Source organism: Phascolarctos cinereus, unplaced genomic scaffold (genome assembly GCF_003287225.1).
Source record: "Phascolarctos cinereus isolate Bilbo 61053 unplaced genomic scaffold, phaCin_HiC Scaffold_3;HRSCAF=262, whole genome shotgun sequence".
Classification (NCBI taxonomy): domain Eukaryota; kingdom Metazoa; phylum Chordata; class Mammalia; order Diprotodontia; family Phascolarctidae; genus Phascolarctos; species Phascolarctos cinereus.
Window position 1 is genome coordinate 56,014,322 of NW_027555736.1, and position 18,491 is coordinate 56,032,812.

At 39.6% G+C, this 18,491-nt stretch overlaps 1 protein-coding gene across 5 annotated transcripts in view; it reads right to left on the reverse strand.

Moving 5' to 3' along the window:
- Positions 1 to 18,491, reverse strand: part of KCNMA1 (potassium calcium-activated channel subfamily M alpha 1) — a 909,315-nt gene that overhangs the window by 122,474 nt on the left and 768,350 nt on the right. The window contains exon 19 of one of the 5 annotated variants that reach the window (XM_078150866.1): positions 16,333 to 16,506. The exons of the other annotated variants lie outside the window; for them this stretch is intronic. Within the exon in view, the coding sequence (XP_078006992.1) occupies positions 16,333 to 16,506 (174 nt within the window). The remainder of the gene's footprint in view (positions 1 to 16,332; positions 16,507 to 18,491) is intronic. 5 annotated transcript variants of the gene reach the window in all.

The window sequence follows — 18,491 nt, forward strand, 5'->3', positions numbered from 1 at the left end:
CTGACTGATTCACAACACATGTGCCATAAATTCATAATAACGAGAAATGGAACCCTGTTGGAAAGAACTCATTTGAAAAGTCTATTCCCAGGCCAGAAGTCAAAGTTAAGATTTAGGATGTCTCATATCCACCATGTTCTTTCCACAATGTTCTACACTATACACATCTAGTCTCTGAAAACCAAAGCAGCATGGCACAGTGGAAAGAAGTATCTTTGGCATTAAAGGGTGCAAATTTTAGCTTTGTCCTTATTAGCCACATGAACTATATTCATAACTTTTTGAGCCTTCAATTTCCTCACCTTTAAAATGGAGGGGTTGCACTACAGCTCTTCCCAGGTTTAAAATGTGAGTCCTCAAGATTTGGGGAAATTCATTTGTTGCAGGGAATGCAATATTGAATAAGGAATGCAAAATTCAAAATGCAGGGAATTCGTCAGAATTCTCAAACTTCCTACCAAGTTCGAAAGCCATGGAGATGACAGCAGATTGAAGGGACAAATTTGGCTGCTCATTTTGGCAGAAGCAGTATGCAGAGCTAAAAAAACATAAATGATAGGACCTGAGTAGACGAGGGGATCAAAGGCTAAGAAATGGAAGCCTTCTTTAGGTTTTATGGAGACGGGTAGAAGGAAGGGAGTGAAAGGCCTCCAAAGAAGTACTCCTTCCTCCCGAAACACAAAAACTGCTTTATTCTGTGAACAAGAGAAAGATTCCAACACACACCATGGCTAGAAGAACCCTAAGGGATGTGTTCCTTGGAGGGAGAAACAGCTGGTTGGACTACTTAAGACGATGACATCAACCGCTTACTACTTATTTCTTCTGTGGCCAGACGATTGGAAAATGGATTCAGACACATGGGAGGAAGCACTTCATTTAGTGACGCACGATGAAGCTCCCAAGACAGAGGGAGTTTGCAGCGGGTGACAGAAACTGGTGCTTCTTCATACATTTCCAGTCTTATGGTTTTTTAATGGTTAGGTGGGTAAGGGTATGTAGGATCTTAGACCCAGAGGAAGAACAACTGAAGCAGTTAAATCCAATTCCCTTTATTTTACAGATGAGGAACCTATATGGAACAAATTACAGATCCCTGAAGAGTACAGACCTCACCTACCTCTCTAGACTCTAAGGTCCATAAAGACAGAGACCAGGTCTTACTCATCTCTGCAGTTCCCATAGGAACCTTGGCAATGCAAGTGCTTTATAAATCCTTATTGAATGAATAGACAAATGAATCGACTATATTGGGTGAGACCCATCTTGCTGTCTCCCTGCGAATTGCCTGGTTACATTAACCAGCCCTTTGGTTAACCACCACTACTTTCTCCACAGCCTCACAGAGAGATATGTTGGCTGGATTTGAGTGGATTTTGACTTAATGAGTACTTGTTAACTTCCCCCCTCCTACTGTGCAATCCAGTAAAGTGGGTTGGAAGGAAATAAGTATTTATTAAGTGCCTACTATGTACCAGGTACTGTGTTACAGTTTTTAAAATATGATCTCATTTATTCCTCATAACAACCCTGAGAGGTTGGTGCTATCATTATCCCCATTTTACAGATGAGGAAGCTGAGGGAGAGGGAGGTTAAGTGACTTGTTCAGGCTCACACAGTTAGTCTGTGAGGCTGTGCTGAAGCTGGTGCTCTACCCACTGTGCCACCTTTTGTTACCAATGGCCTCCTTACCATTCCTTACACAAGACACTCTATTTCTCAACTGTGCATTTGCACTGGCTGCTCGCCTGCCTACAATTCAGCCTCTCTTCATCTCTATCTCCTGGCCCCTTTAGCTTCCTTTAAGTCCCAGCTAAAATCCTACCTTCTACAAAAATCCTTTCTTAATCCCTCTCAATGCTGGTGTTATCCCTCCATGAATATCTCCAATTTATCCTGATGTATAGACCTTTTATTGCATATAGCTATTTGCACATTGTCTCTCCCATTAGACTATAAGCCCCTTGAAAACAGGGACTGGTGTTTCTTTTTATACCCAGCATATTTTTTGTATCCCCAGTACCTAGCGCAATGCCTGGAACACAGTAAGCTCTTAATAGATGCTTGTTAACTTGTTACTAGATTTGACATAACTTCCTTCTTATGGAGAAAGAGCAGGCCTGGTAGGGTCAAAACAATTCCATGGACTGACAAGGCCTTATGATATCAATACATCTGCAGCCCACTTCACAAAATATACACTGGGCATTCTGAGGAAGCAAAGGAAAGTGGAGAAAAGGGTTAATGAACACAAAAAGAAATCTGGAACACAACTGGAACATTTCTATTCCTTATTGCTTTGAGCAACAAAGAATCTTCCAGCATCTAGAAAATTCATCAGGCTAAATAAACAAGGTACTGCTTTATACCCCACATCCTAATTTTGGCCCCATTTATCTACACCAATCCACACAGAACCAGCTCAAATTCCCCTATGGCAACTAGGAAGTCATTTCACCTGAAGTTTCAAAAAACTGAATCATTTCCCCCCTCCAACCCCTTGTTCTATGAGAAAGAGGTAAATGATCAAAAGATAAGTTGATATTAGGAATTTCATTTAACAGTTAACAAGAAGACAACTTTGAGGAAAATTCTCCAGAATCAGTAAACATTTTTTGTATCACTACCTGTGTGACCTAGGGGGAGTCACAAACTCTCTGGGGCTAAGAAAACTCATCTATCAATTCAGGGGCTCCACATGTACAGTCACTGAGGACCCATTCTAGCTCTGGGTCTGTGATCCCATGATCCATCTCCATTTCTAGCCCTGGAAAATGAGAACTGAGCTTTAGAAGGATGCTCCCAAATACTTTTTTGACCATAATGTTAGACTGAACTAACGAAAGCTACAAAGCTGATTCCCGTTTTTACAGTTTTGCAACATGGGCTTAGAAAGAGGAAAGACTTTTAATGTAACTCTCAGTTATCCAGGAAAGTAAATGAATCATCATAGCTCAACCACTACCCCAAGGCATGGCATAGCTCAAAGGCACCTTGGAGATTACCATCTATTCCCTTTCGCTTTGTGGATGAAGATTCCAAAACAGTCCAACTAGTCCAAGTTTAACTGTGTGAATATATAAGCGTGTATATACACACATACATATATGTATGTACATATATATACATACATATATACATATACATATACACATCACATTACTTGTGGAAAGCTACTTGGCATGCCCTGTTCACCACCACTCCAGGACAGCCAAGAAACATCAGTAGTTCTGTTTTATTTATTTTATGATATAGAAAGTAATTGCTTACATGTTAATGTGGTGAATCACGCTAAAAATATCTATTAAAAAATCAACAAAATTGTCATCCCCTTTCTCTGCCCACTGTCTCAAAGGGAATTTTATTAGATTCATAGGTCCAAACCAACAGTGAATAAGACAGGTAGGGTTGGGTAGTGGTTAGTGTCCTGTACTTAGAAAACTAGAGTGTGAATCCTACTTGTGAAACTTACTAGCCTGTCACCTGGGGCCAGTCACCTGAGTTTCAGTTTCCTAATATGCAAATAGAGATAATAATATCCCCTAGTAACATCTGGGAGGGTTGCTGTAAGGCTCTGGCAAAATAAATATAGGTTATGTATGCATCTGCATATGTATGTATACATATGCATGCACACATGTGTATGTGTGATACATGTGTGTAGTATATGAGAGAAAGTAGACGAAGACTTTTGCAACATGTTGTCTGTCATGGATGTATATGTGCATGTATGTAGGTGCATGTGTATGTACATACATATTTAGGCACATACATATACACATACATGTTATGTGCGTGCATGTATGTATGTATTTAAATTAATAAGTTTCAGTGAAAATATAAATGTGGGTTATTGTTATTTATAATTGTTCTGGGAGATAACAATAGCAGACCAGAGACCTGGACACTAGTCCCAGATCTACAGCTAACTAGTTACATGATCTTGGACAACCCACTTAACTCATTTGCTCATCTTCATTTCCTGACGTGTCAGATGGGGCCAGTCAGACCTGGCTGGCTTACCTGCCCCATGTCTTCACATTTGCTGTGAAGATCAAATATGGTAATGAAGGAAATCTGAGAAGTTTAAGCTGGCGGTACCAAAGACTTGGCCACAACACTCCTGATGTGGCTGGCCTGAGCCAGGTCAAAATGAAATTGGGAAATATCTAACAAAATAAAGAAAAATATGATAAAACATAGACTTACATTTTAAAATTAAGTCAACAAGCAACCCACAGGGATCTTACATGTGGATCAGTGATGCCATTTCTATTTGTTGACACCATGGGTCTAAAGCACTACTTACAGGTCACGAATACCTACGAGAAATTGATCAGGTTCCCCCTTGGTGATGTACTGAGAGAAAATGGTGGAATGGAAATCAGAGGTCATCCAGTCCAGCCCCTTATTTTCCATATGAGGAAATTGAATCAAAGAGAAGTTAAGTTATTTGTCCAAGGTCACCCAGGCAGTAATGGAAGAGCCAGGATTTGATTTAGATCATTCTACTGCACCAGACTTATTATTCAACTGCTTAAAAATAGTACAAAGTTTGCCCTTGCCTGGCTTTCTCCTCAGTCTTTCTGGAATTGTAGGGGTTAAAAGGGAAAGCCAAATTGCTGATGACTCATTGCTATTTCACTGCATGGCACCCAATGACCACAGCCACTTCCTGAGGAGCCCATGCCCTAACATACAGAAGAAAAATCAGCTAGAGTCTTCTCAGGTGTCATAAGTATTAGAAATTTCCCTTTCACTTGGCGGCCACCTTCATCCTTAGCTCCCTCTGGCATTGCGCTTTTCCAGGTTTCTCTGGCTATTCTATGGAAGATTTCCCAAAATGCTTTGCTCAAGAATACTCATAAATATTGAGAGCTTAACTTCACTCAATTCTTTTTGTCCCTATTCCTAATGTGTCCAATCCTATCATTTTTATGACTTTTTACTCCATAGTTCCTACCTTTCCATTTATTAACCTCCTGTTAGAGCTTTGCTTCTGAAAAGCCCAGTAGGAATTATTCTCTCAGTGGTATGTGTTGAGCAGTAGGTCTCTTAACAGAGAGGAAATAGCTCTATCACTCTTGACAAAAAGCAGGGAATTATTCAGAACTAACCTAGGTCTCACCACCACCTGGAAAAGGTTACTGGCAAGTTCTCTCTTTCTCATATCAAGAAGAAAAAAAACACAACAATGGGAGGTCTTTAGAAAGTATTCCAGGTCTGAATACTCGGCTTGGGGAACTATGAAAAGCAGAGAAGGGTCAGAAGGTGATCCTATTTAGCTATGATTATTGGTCATTCTAAGAGTTTCAAAAAGTCTTTAGAAGTTCTCCATTTTGGGACTTAGTTGTTCTGGCCATATGTATAGAGTCAACTAGCATTTATTAAATACCTACTATGTGCCAGGCACTGTGCTAAGTGCTCACTTGAGAAAGGGCACATTTTCACATATGAGGAGGTAATCAACTGGATTCCATTTGGCATCCTTTAAACTCCTGTGGGAAGTTTAAAAATTGACACAGGAGAATAATTAGGCTCAAACTACTCTGAAAAAGAAAATACAAATAAGCAAACTCCTTGATTTGTTATAACCAATACTTCACTAGTATTCATATGAATCTTAGATATATTATCTGCTCCTATTCATTGGGTAAGTTAGTTGGGAATTCTTGCCTACTGTGATTTCCCTGCACAAAGTTTATTCCTAGCATTGCGTTTCCAGATGTGCTTTCCTAATATTTACTCTATCACAAAGTATTTAGATCATACTTACTAAATGGTAATTTCCTAGATCAGTTATCCACTTTTTTTGTCTGCAGCATTTTCTTTACCTAATCCTCTTGTGTCTGTCTCTTAGGTCTCCTTAATTTTTCAGAAATGACCATAAGCTGCTTAGCAAATGTAAAGGAAACTTCAAGAATAATAACTCATGATTCATTTCTTCTCTGGCTTAAAAGCATGCCAACTTGCTTCCAAATGCTAGATATTGTCTTATCTATTGCCTGGGACAGAATCCTTTTTCACATACCCTACCTCCTGCTTAAGAAACATTTTTATCTTCTATTTTGTACTCGGGCTAGCAAAACCTCCTGTATCATATGCCTTTAAAGATGACATTATATGCCATCTCTTCTTTCTAAGTGAGATCTGATAGTTTCAAGCCCTCAAAACTCTCAGACTACTTGAATTAAGATCACTTTTATCCCTATAAAGAACTCTGGTCATAGGATATGCTTCCATACTCTGGAGATTCCAAATGTTTTCCCATAGGTGACAGTATCCTGGTAATAGTTTTTCTTCATGTTGAAAAAAAAAATCTTCATAGTGAGTAATGTGCATTAATACAGACTTGTGTCCAAGTCTCCAGTTTTTCTCAAGTTACCATAAGCCTTTTGGAGTTGTCCAGCACTTAAGTACTTAAGAACCTGAGATGATCCCTGAAGAAGCAAATGTGCTTTTGTCCTGAAGCCTCCCCTGGATGGCGTGGCTTGAAGAATGGATGAAGTAGACTGGCTCTACTTGAGGATGGTTGTTGGATTGGAAACTTGAACAAGAAAGGGCAGGGGTGGATTTTTTTTTCAGTGTCTCCCCACCCAGTCTGATACAGACCTCAAAGGGAAAGTCGTCTTGGATCTTAAGTGGATAGGACTCTCTAGTGTTCACAAAGATATACCTTTTCCTCTTATTTGGTCCATTGTTCTTCCTATTGAGATGCGATAGGGATGCCTCATTGTCTTGAGACTCATATTTTGCTTCTAATTCATTAATGTTTTTGCTATGAATTTCCAGGTATGTTTAGTCTATCCAGTTTTCTTGATCTTGGTTAGGATTTTTATTTTGTCAAAGGAATTAAGAAGAGGGATACGTGAAAGGCGAAGATAGAGGAGTCAACCTGATTACTTATTATATATTTAACATTCTAATTGCGGAGAGAGTTCCTAGAAATAAAAGGTCAACAATCAGCCAGCCCAGCCTATACGTTTTCTGTGCCTTTTTCTTAATTTCAATTGCTGTTTTTCCTATCCTTGTAAGGAGACTCAGAATATAAATCAATCAATCAATAAGTATTTATTAAGTGCCTGCTATGTGCCAGACACTGTTATGTAAATAATTCTACCTGCTCCAAATTGGCCCTAGAGAGCCCACATGATGTCACAGACATGGACACTATGACAAGGACACACTGGACAAAGGAAAATTTCGTGCACATAAAGAAAAAAAGGAAAATAACATTGCAAGGGACACTCAAAAAAAGCCAAATGACTTCCTGGGATTTCATGTGGTTGCACTTCATAGCAAATGTGTTTTGTATTTTCACTGGAGTAGAAGTGGTTGAAAACTACAGCAGATTTAAACTGAATGGGATGTGAATGGTTTTTTTTTTTTCTCCATAGATGTAAGGAGACATACTGTCTCCTTGAGACAGATAGAAAAGGACATGTCTTGTTTCCATAGACAACGATTTAAACAAACCATCCCTGTTAGTTCTAACTAGAGCAGCCAGAGCCAAGGTGTGTCTTTAGAGTGGGGTTCTAGGACCCAGACAAGCCTACAAACCTGCTCATTATAACTCCTAGTCCTAGGCCTGCTGCCCTCTTTAGGAAAGGAAATGGGAGAACCTAGTTTCCCTTTGCCCTCATCACAGCCAAAGCTGCTTATTTCAGTTTGAGATGGGAGTGCTAGAGGAAGTCAGAGAAGCTGGAGGAAGGATCCCAATAGCCAGTGTAATGGCTCCCACATGGTTGGTTTCCATGCCTAGTGGCTATATATGTAAATCCTGCCACAATGAGATGAAAATACCACTGAGCAGTTAGTAAGCAAATATGAATCCCGATGGGCTGCTGGGTCAGTTAAAGAGAATAAAACCGATGACATTTAACTAACAGAATTCAACTGGTTTAAAGCAATTAATTAAATTAAAAAAGCAAACTAGGATTGCTTTTCCAGCTCTTCAATTAGTTTCTTTTGTAACTCTTAAGTATTGATTATCTGATTACTTGTCAAATATTGAGAATTCTTTAGAGTTTTTAAATGTTATGGTGTCATCAGAATAGGTAGGAAGAAATTGGTTGTGGATGGCGGAAGTCCAAGAAAAGGCAAGAGAGCCATACCGAAGAGGAAAAATTGGGAAAACTGCTTTTCAGAGGTTCCCATTAGACCAGGAGGTTCTCAACTTGGGATCTAGAGACTTCACCCACCCCCAAGGGGTCCATGAACATAGGGGGTTAAAAAAAGATACATCATTATTTTCATTGAACTTTGGTTTCCTTTTAATTCTATGCATTTATAAAACAGTATTCTGAGAAAGGGTTCGCAGGCTCATCAGATTGCCAAAGGGCTCCATGACACACACATACACACACACACACACATACACACACACACACACACACACACAAACAAAAAGGTTAAGAACTGTATATAAGAAGATCTTGCTACTCTTCTTGCCTATGAGGTGACCTTGGCTAATGTGCTTTCTGACCATACATTAAACACCAAAAGGCATTATTTTAAGTTGCACTGTGCTGCTCTTTTTTACTCAAAAAGCAATGTTTTTTGGTTGATGAAGACAAATGACCAAGATCCTTACTCAGAGTAGGAAATGAATAAACCCTAGGGGTTAGGACCAAATGAAAAGAGAGAAGTGTGACTAGGAGCAGAGGCACTACCTAGTGGCTGCTCATTTCAGTAGCAATGCAGGGGAGAAGGCAGAGGGTGATGAATCTGGTGCCTCGGTGCCTGGTAAGAGTCTCCCAACTAGCTTTGCACAAGCATCATCAGTGTGATATGGATTGGAGACATTGGCCCATCATGTTAGAGCCAATTAGCGGTAGATGGGCAGCAGTCATCGGCTGGGGAAACTATCCTAAAAGCAGCATGGAGGATTTCCCAGCCTCAATGTGCTACTTGCTCCCACAGCTGTTTCTAAAAGCCTCCTCCCAGAGGCCCATTTAGAGTGAAATTAAATGCAACTTTGACTTAATTAACGTTTTAAATGATAATGAATACAATGTAGATTCATAGGAGGCATTTACATTGTGTTGTAAAATTGATAAAAATTTAATAACTCTTTGTTAATAAGTTATGTCTCTCCAGACCCATAAAGCCTAAGGCGCTGTAAACTCAAGACTGGGGTCTAATCTAGTTTCCCTGTGCAGGTGGAAGAGGGAGGCAGGAGATTGACTTGACATTTGCTCTAAGCCTGCTCTGATTCAAACCTCTGCTTGTTCATCAGGACTTTATTTCATATAGTAAAGGTCAAGAATTGGGCTCAAGGCAGAGCTATGACAGAAATGCTCAAGTGGAAACCAAGCCAGTCCTGGCATCTGTCACTTGAGATAGTGGAGGAGGAGGAGAGATGGAGAGCTAACTGGCTAGCATCTGTCCTGTACCAAGGAGGTAAGATAAAGAATCTTCTGCCTGGTGGTAAGAACTGTCAGGGTGAGTTTCATGACAACCAGCCACACTCGGGATATAAAAATGCAAACATAATTTCCATGTCACCTTGCATAAGACCCTCTCCTTGGCTCAGTCCACTGGGATGCAGGCAACATCTTTCCTGGTTTGTCCCCAAAGAGGTAAATCTTTCCCTGGTCATTTTCCTGTGCTCTTGGTAGTGAAGATGACCAAGAACAAAGGATAAAGAAGAGCCATCAACGTGTTCTGTGCTTTCCCCCACCATGTACTTCCCTCACTGCTTTTCTTTAGCTGTCAAGCTTCCGTATAATTCAGCTATAGTATACATGCCTTCCATCTTTCAAACATATGAAGAAATGGAGATAATCATCAGAACAATTTATTGCTAAATGTTATGCAAGAAAAGTCGACTGATGAACCATCTATCTACCTCATTAGAGTTGGCAATGGCTGGCAATACAGAGCATCCTGACAGGATCCATTGTCTGGACCATTTTACTGCTCTGCCAGGACCAGATGGTGATGACTCTTCTACTCTATGAAAGATCAGCATTTACCTAGGTCCTCCCATAAGTCCTGAAGAGCCAAATTTCAAAACATTTAGGATGAGTTAGGAGGAGGAGGGTCAGTGTATTCAGAGGGAAGGAAGGAAATTTTAGTGAAGGAGTATTTTGTTGCATGTGTGTGTGTGTGTGTGTGTGTGTGTGTGTGTGTGTGTGTGTGTATGAAAGAATGCCTTCCCTCATGTGAAACTAGAAAAAAGAAAAGGCCCAGAAAGAGTCTGGAAGAACCAATGTGAAGACTAAGAATTCAGCAATTAAAATGATCAGGGCCGAATTATCCATGACTCTCTCTTCCACTATCATTAGTAAGATAACTTGTAAGATTCATTGTCCAGTAGTGAAACGAACCAAGATTGGAATGTAGGAACAGAGTAAAAAGTCACTCAAAGTTGCATATAAGGGAATGAAAATAATTCCTATATCATTTCAGAAGACCATGTGGGTCCTCCTCCCATATAATCACTAACTAATGAGGTTTAGGAAATACGCTTCGTGAGATGCTTGGTGGAAAAAACATAAATCACCCCATGGTCACCAGTCTCTGACCTTAGCTGGGCTAGGTTTCTCACCAGACTTCTGTCTAGTTTGGTGGAACCTACCACCAATATCACCAGACTATGATGAGACACAGGAATTGAGGATAAAATATGGACTTTTTATGCATTTTATTACATTTCATCTCATTTCAATTGGCTTTGTCAATCGTCCACATATGTTGTATCCCTTTCTAGTAATCTTCTTGGTGCTGATGTCACTCCCACATTCTCCAGATCCTCTACCCCACATCATCTGATTTATGCTTTTCAAAAATGCCTCTATTTCATTTGAGTGCCTTTAGAGCTATTGACAACGGTGAATCCTACACCTATACAAACCAAGGGCTGATGAAAATAAGTGGATTTTTTTTTTATTCTATGGCAAGGCTACAGATGCCACAAAAGTGATGTACTGTCCATTCTGCCTTCCATTTTTATCATGCTAGACGTGTCCTCTCTCAAGTGAACTCCCTGAGCTGACACCTTGTATTATACCTACATGAGAAATAAAAGTTATGCATACCTTAAAATTAGCACAGTCATTTGCAAAAGGATGCACGTAATTCTGTAGGTTTAAACATTAGTAAATAGAAACACTGGTGTATGTAATCACATGTGTATGTTAGCTGAGACTCTACAAAAGAAAAATCCGAAGAACTGTTTTCTTTTTTTAACCAAATGATTCATTTGTTTATGCTACCATCACAGGAGGTTTGTGCCAAATATCATGTGACATCCATCTCAACAAGTTTGAATCAATTTGGTTTCTGGTGTGTCGTAGTATTATAATTTTAATTGTCCCTTTCTGTTAGTTACTAGGCTTGACTGAGATAACAGGATAAACTCCAAAACGAGACGAAGGCCATGTTATAAATTTGTGTTGGAAAATTTAGAGAGAGTTAGAACCAAAAATTATTGTTGTTATTGTTACTGTTTTTTAATGAAACAAATGAGTATTTCTATACCACCACACACAAAAATGGCTCGCTCTGGACAGACTTGGCCTGGAGTTGGTCCGTATGGTGGCAACTTCAATATAGCCATTTGAGAGAAACCCTACTCAGGCAAGGACACACTGGAGAGTATATCATCCCTCATCAGTAACTGGTTCTACTATGTTCTGCTTATACATAGTGAGTCTGCCACATTAAACTTTCTAATTTACTATTAAACCCCAAATAAAAGGTTCTTCTTTTATTAAGATGAAACTTTGGTAGTCACTGACAGAATCAATAGTGCTAGCCACTCAACTGATTTCTCAAGAACGTCAAAAGGAAAATACCCACTGAACTGGCATAAATCTCTGCAATGAGACAGATTTTTACAAACATTGTGAATACTTTGAAGATATTCACACTCCTCTGAGAATTTCCTTTTTCTCTGCCCACTACAGAAAACATACAATGGAGGCTTGGCTTTCTATTTAAAGTATCTTGGAAATGGAAATGGAGATGGAAAAGAGTAAAAAGACTAAAAGAGGGGGTAGGAGAGAGGAAAAAAAAAGGAGTACATTAAATAATCTTAGAAGCACATCAGCCCAACTGGGGAACTATGACCAAAGCAAGCTCCATAATAGTATAATGACCTTTAATGAGTGTCTTGGGAAACAATATAGTTCCAGCATAAAAGACAAAGGGCAAAACCCATCAGGGCTGTGCTGACACTAATTCAGAATGATTTTCCGAACAACTAAAGAATGTAAGAGAGGTAATCTGATCCGCCCATCTGACCTCACTTTGATTCAAGGGCCCTTCTCCTGCCATTTTTAATCGTCAAACACTCTACATTTCACATCTGCTCATATTTAATGAAAAGCCGACTCTCACCACCATTCTTTGAGTCAACTAGCTCTGTCAAAATGGGTACCAGCCGACCCTACGGCAGGGCTAGGGAAGCCCTGTGATTTCTGCTGAAGCATTGCCAGTAAAATTCTGCATGTAGATGGCTAGTTTTTAATGGGAGAAGAAAGGCTTATGTGGGTTTGTGAAGGGGCTCGAATTGGTATTGATTTTTTTTACTTATTATTAACAGTCAAAGGTGAGTGGTCTCACACAGGGAAGAATGAAATCTGCTTTCATTTGATGGAGTGATGACTGGGGGGAGGCTAGTGAAACAGAGGAGGCAAAATCCCCTCTGAGCTGTCAATACCAGTTAAAGCTTCAATGTGCAGCCAAAAGCTACATGTTTCCCTACAGTGGTTCTATTTGGGGGAGGCAGGAGGGCCATGAGATCATGCACAGGATTTTTCTGGGTGGACAGGACAAAACAATCCAAAATGCTGTCTTCTCTTACTCTTAATCCTTACCTCACCCAACCCCCCCAACCAAAGCTTGGAGTAAAATTGGAAAGCTACTGAAATGCTCCAAAATATGGTTTCTCCTTGGATATGGTAGAAATTATACCCCTTGGCATCCCCAAGTAGGCTAGTCATTTACTTTGCTATGTCTGGTAGGAAGAGACCAGGGCTAGGACTTGACCACAGGAGCTGTTTCCTTTCTTCCAAGTAAGGAGGGAACACTTAAAGAGCCAGTGAGTCCTAGCTGTCGTTTTGGGCATCTAAAAGCTGATTGGGATCAGAAGTGTACATCCTGCTTAAAACAGGAGGCTCTGAGAAAAGGACAATTAGAGGGGCAGATGATGATTTTCCCTTGATCAATCATAGCAGTCCTCCTCAAACCAAACCAAGTGTACCCCAAGTCTCTTGTTGCCCCCTAGTCCCCTGCTCTGAGAATCAATGCAATTCACTTTTTTTTTAATCACCTACTGTACATGGCCCACTGAGTTAGGTGTTGGGCAAAATGGAAAGTTTAGATAAAAGTGTTCTTGTCCAGGTGAAGCTCATAGCCTTGTGTGGGGTTTGTCAGTCTCCTCTTCTATCTTCTCATTACCTCCCCTGGTACTATTCTTCCTTAACACTTGCCTATATAACTGTTAGCACCTCCTAACAGATCTTTCCATCTTCCTCTCTGATGCATCCTTCATACAACTACCAGACTTCTTTTCTATATGCACCATTCTAGTTATGAACAAGTTCTGGCAACTAGTATCTAGTTCTAATGTTCTTCTGCTCAAAATACACAGGTATCAATCCACTGGGGAGCACAGAACAGAATGCAATAAGATGCCTAGTGGACAGTGTGGGCAAAGTTCATAACCAGTTGGAGATAGGAGGGGTGATGTCACGGAAGAGGTAGTACTAATTTGAGTTGAGCTTGAAAAGAAAGGTAGGAATTCAGTGGTCAAAAGTAGGGAGGAAAGGCATTCACAAAAATGGTGCAGTGTCAGTAAAGACCTGGATGCAGGGAAGTCCAGGGTATATTCAAGGGGAAAGAGTTCATTTTGGATAGAATATAGATTACATGGTAGAGTTTAGTATGAAACAAGGTCCTAATGATAGGATGGTACCAGAATGGGAAGAATCTTAAATTTCGGGCAATAGAGTTCAAACTTCCCTTTGTACACAATAGGGAAACATGAGAGATTTTTGAGCAGAGAAATAACCTAATCAGTTCTATGCATATGGAAGATGAGGAGTAGATGAGATTGTCTTAGTTGGAATAATTTTCATCATTAAAGGAATGAAAGGGGGAAAAGAAGATACCTTCTTTTGTCCAGGGTTTCACATTTGCTTGGGTTTCATGAACAAAATAATTAATTCAGTGTGAGATCTGCCCTGATGACTTTAAAGACCAATTATTGGAAGGAAAAGGCCTCTTTGAGTTTTTGCCTGATTGTATATTGGAACAGAGTGAAATTCTTTCAGTCCCTCTCTGCAACTCCGTTTGATGTAACTTTTAAGAATAACATCTTGTCAGCTGGCATCATTATGGAGGAGATAACTCTCCCAGGTATTCTCATGAATTAGAAGATAACTTTTTGCCCCAATTCAATTATTTCAAGTAATTCTAATATTGCCCATCCCAATAAGCAGTGCATATTATGAGACTTAGACCTGAGTTTCAGTGTTAAATACTGTAAAAAGGAAGAGAACTCTGCTCCATTCCACTCAGTGGGATTTTTCTCCTACTAAGTAGGCCTCTGAAGGCCATCACATTACCTGTGCTTTAAATTTCACCCTACCCTCCACCCCCACAACTGTACTAGTTAAAATAAGTAAGGTCCATTTTGAACTGGACTTGATTAAGCGTGACACTACCTTCCTGGTCAACCCTCTTGGGGTCTGGATCAGACCAACTATCGTATATGATATTTTATCTCATCTCTGCTAATGTCTTTCCAAGTAGTTGAGCCATATATAGGCACCTGTACAAGAAGGGATAGTGACAGTGAGAATAGAAAGGAAGGGACAGATTGTTTGGACAGAATCAATAAGACTCATAACCCAAATGGAGATGAGAGATGAAAGAGAGGGAGGAAGACTCAAAGAACATACCAAGGTGATATTATGGCTGCTGACTTGATCAAAGGCTTTTTAAAACACCAAACAGAAACTCCTCAAGGATCACATAATTAATGTCCATATTCTCTGTCATCAAAAGGATATGAGTTATATAATGTTGACAATAGAAACCATCAGCTTCCTAATGAGTAGTACTGTGGTATACCTGGTTCTGCCACTAGGCTGAAATACATATAACATGAACTCAGTGTGAAAATCTGATATTCTTGAAGTAATGTAGTATGAATATTGCCCTACTAAAATGAATGAAGGCATGGTCTCAGCACTGCTAACTAAGTTTTGCAAAGAGTCAATCCTATCAAAATCGATGAAACACTGTAGGTTTTCTTTTTCTTTTTCTTTTTTTTTAAAAGTGCCTGAATATTCTGCTCCTGTTGGGAACTGAAATCATAATATAATTTTAGGGGGGCTAAGATTTTTTTTCATATAACTTCACAATTCCCCTCCCTCAATGGGAAGAATGTTCTGAATTTGGAATTTTCCTAAGGAGGACCTACATCATAATAATAGATCATATTTATAGACATATAAAGTTTACAGAAGACTTGCCTCATGACAAGTCTGTGAAATAGAAAAAGCAAAGGTTATTATCTCCATTTTACAGATAAACAAATTGAGGCACAGATAGTTTCAGTGACTTGACCAAGGGTCACACAACTAGAATCAAACTCTGATCTTTGACTCTATGACAAATACATACATACATACACATATACATACACATATACATACATACATACATACATATGTATGTACATACATATGTACATACATACATACACACACACACACACACACACACACACACACACACACACACACATATATATATATATGCCCCCATTATACCACCAGGTTTGAGGCCTTAGGGCTCCTCTCTCAAAGGGAGAGGAAGGAATCCTGAGGGGCTGGGAGACCAAGAAGTAGGCCTGAATATAAAAATGTTCTTGCATCTCAAGACGCTTTGTGAGAAACTCCCTTAACCCACTGCATGTCATTCAAGCCCAGAGTCGGCATAGATGGCCCTTAAATTGAGACCTTTTTTCCATCCAATTTCATCACTAATGTGTTTGCTGTACTGTTGAGCCAACTGCCCCTTCCATTTATGAAATAAAAATAAAGCATTACTAGACCACACTATTTAGGTCCTGCTTTGTTAAGAAGCACAAAAATAAACTAACGAATTACAAAAAGAGAAAGAGGGACACTCTAAAGGCATAAACACAGAGACACAGATATATAGAAAGGTAAATAAAGGACCACAGGAGAGATGACATTAGAAAGAGCATCAGCCTTGTAAATGCAAGGGACCACAGGGCACAGCACAAGACGGGGATGATAATACCACAGACACAAAAGACACGGAACATCATGTGTTGGTGTTAAAACTTACAGGCATGTAAACTGGTGGAGCAATCATTAACAGAGACAGAAGAAAGTGGGAAGGCTCTCTCAAGGGTGTCCATGTTACTATGCACATTGTCTGACATGCAAGAGCAGTCACGCTCAGAACGTCCGCAATCAAAACAACATGCCAGTTTCATTCTCTTGTAGATGGACATCTTGGCTATAACCATGTGGTTGGATGGGAGGAGAGGAAGAGCGGCAGGTTAATGGCAAGGTTATACATAACAAGACAGCTGGAAGGTAATTGACGGGATTTAATACAGGCCTTAGTTTACATTAACAGTCTTGACCCAGAAAAAAAATGCAGTACGATTATTGATAACAGTTTGGCTGCACATCAAAAAACAGGGAAAAGAAAAATTGTCTTTGGATTCCCCAAGGCTGTCGTATGTTATATGCTCCCCCTCCAAGGTAAAATGGGTGACCACAGGAAAAGAGAATGGCTAATTGCAATCAGGTTTTTCTATGAAAAGAACAAATTAAAGACAGAAGAATATCACCAACATTTTCCCCCCGGCCTGATTACTGTAAGAGGGCAAAATATGCACACAGCCAATCAATTAATTGCTAATTTGGAACAAGAAATGATTTTTTTTTCAAAAATGCAAAAGATATCTAATATGTAGGCATTCCAATTTCCATCTATTTCTTAGCATTAGGCAGAGCCTGGGACAGCTTTCATCAAATTAGATGCAAAACGATTACGTGTTAATATAGAATCTAAGGATGTCTTTGCTGAACTTCCTGGGAGTGAGTTTACATGATGCCTATAGGAATTTAAATTTACTCTTGACAGAACAAATATCCAAATCTGTCCATATAAGAAATGCAGCTACTCCTGGCTAATGCTGCATATTTGACATTAAAGGCTGTTTACAAAAAAGAAATCACCAGAAGCATAAGGGAGGTTGGTCCACCAGAATATACTTAGCCACTCAAGGATGTATTTCTTGCTTCAAGGGGAGAGAATTTGAAAACCACATTAGTTTTTATCTCCCCCTACCAACCAAATCCAGATAAAAATAGCTAACATTTATATAAATGCCGTATGGTTTGCAATAGACATATATATGCTAATATATATACGCATATGCATAGAGACATATAATCTCATCAAATTACTGGGTAATTAATTTCCTTTATTTTGTTTTTGCTTTTCTTAATGGGGGGTGGGGTAAATGAACAGAGGATTTTTTAAAAATCAACAACAAAATCAAGACCTTATACTGATCTCATTTGAGATCTGAGCACCATAGTGGTTCTCTCAGAAAGAAGTAATATTGTTTTGTCCATATAGACTGCTGGTGAAAACCTAAATTGTCAAGGTAACACAACTGTCTAGACATCCTTTGGTACTCCCACTGTACCCCACCAAGCCAATTCATGTTGCAATATAAGCCTGAAAGGCTCTCTGGTCTTACTTTGGATGGCACCCCAGATGCATATCATTATTAATCACTTAACGTGAACTGGTCTGCATCTCTCTGCATAGAAAATTGGGGTACTCAACTGCAAATTTTTAGGCAAAAATACAAAATCCTCTGATGTCAATGTGGACCAAAGAGGGGTGTTCCTTCTGCCCACAGGTTCCACCAGAGGTCTGTTTTTTTTTTCCCTTTCCTCCCCCTAGGATGGCAGCAGTGTTATTTTAAAATATGGCTTGTGGTTTTGCCCTCCTTGAATGCAACAGTCACCAGGAAGAGAGGTTTAAATCTCTCAAATGGGTCAAGTCCTGTTCTAAGACCTTTATGACTTGCCATACAGTATATTTGTCAAGCAAGGGTAACGTTATGATTGTGAAAAACAGGCACTGGGGGAGATGAATGAGTGATCTCTTCAGCAGCAACTCCATTCCTTTAAACTTTGCTCACATTTCCAGTGACATGTTCTTTTAGCATCCTAGCTGGTCGAGTTATCTTACAGCTGTTCAGACAGATCATCATGTAGCAACCACCTTGCACACTGCATGGTATATCATTCCTCTGAGCTTAGCTTTTATGGAAAAAGATTTGACCGTGCTGTTTGAACCGAAGGGATCGGGAAGAGACTAGTGTACTCTATTCAGCAGGCCTTCTCCTGTTGCTGACTCACAACAGTGGTTGAAGCTTGGAGAAGGAAGGCAACTTTAGTATAATTTCATTAAAA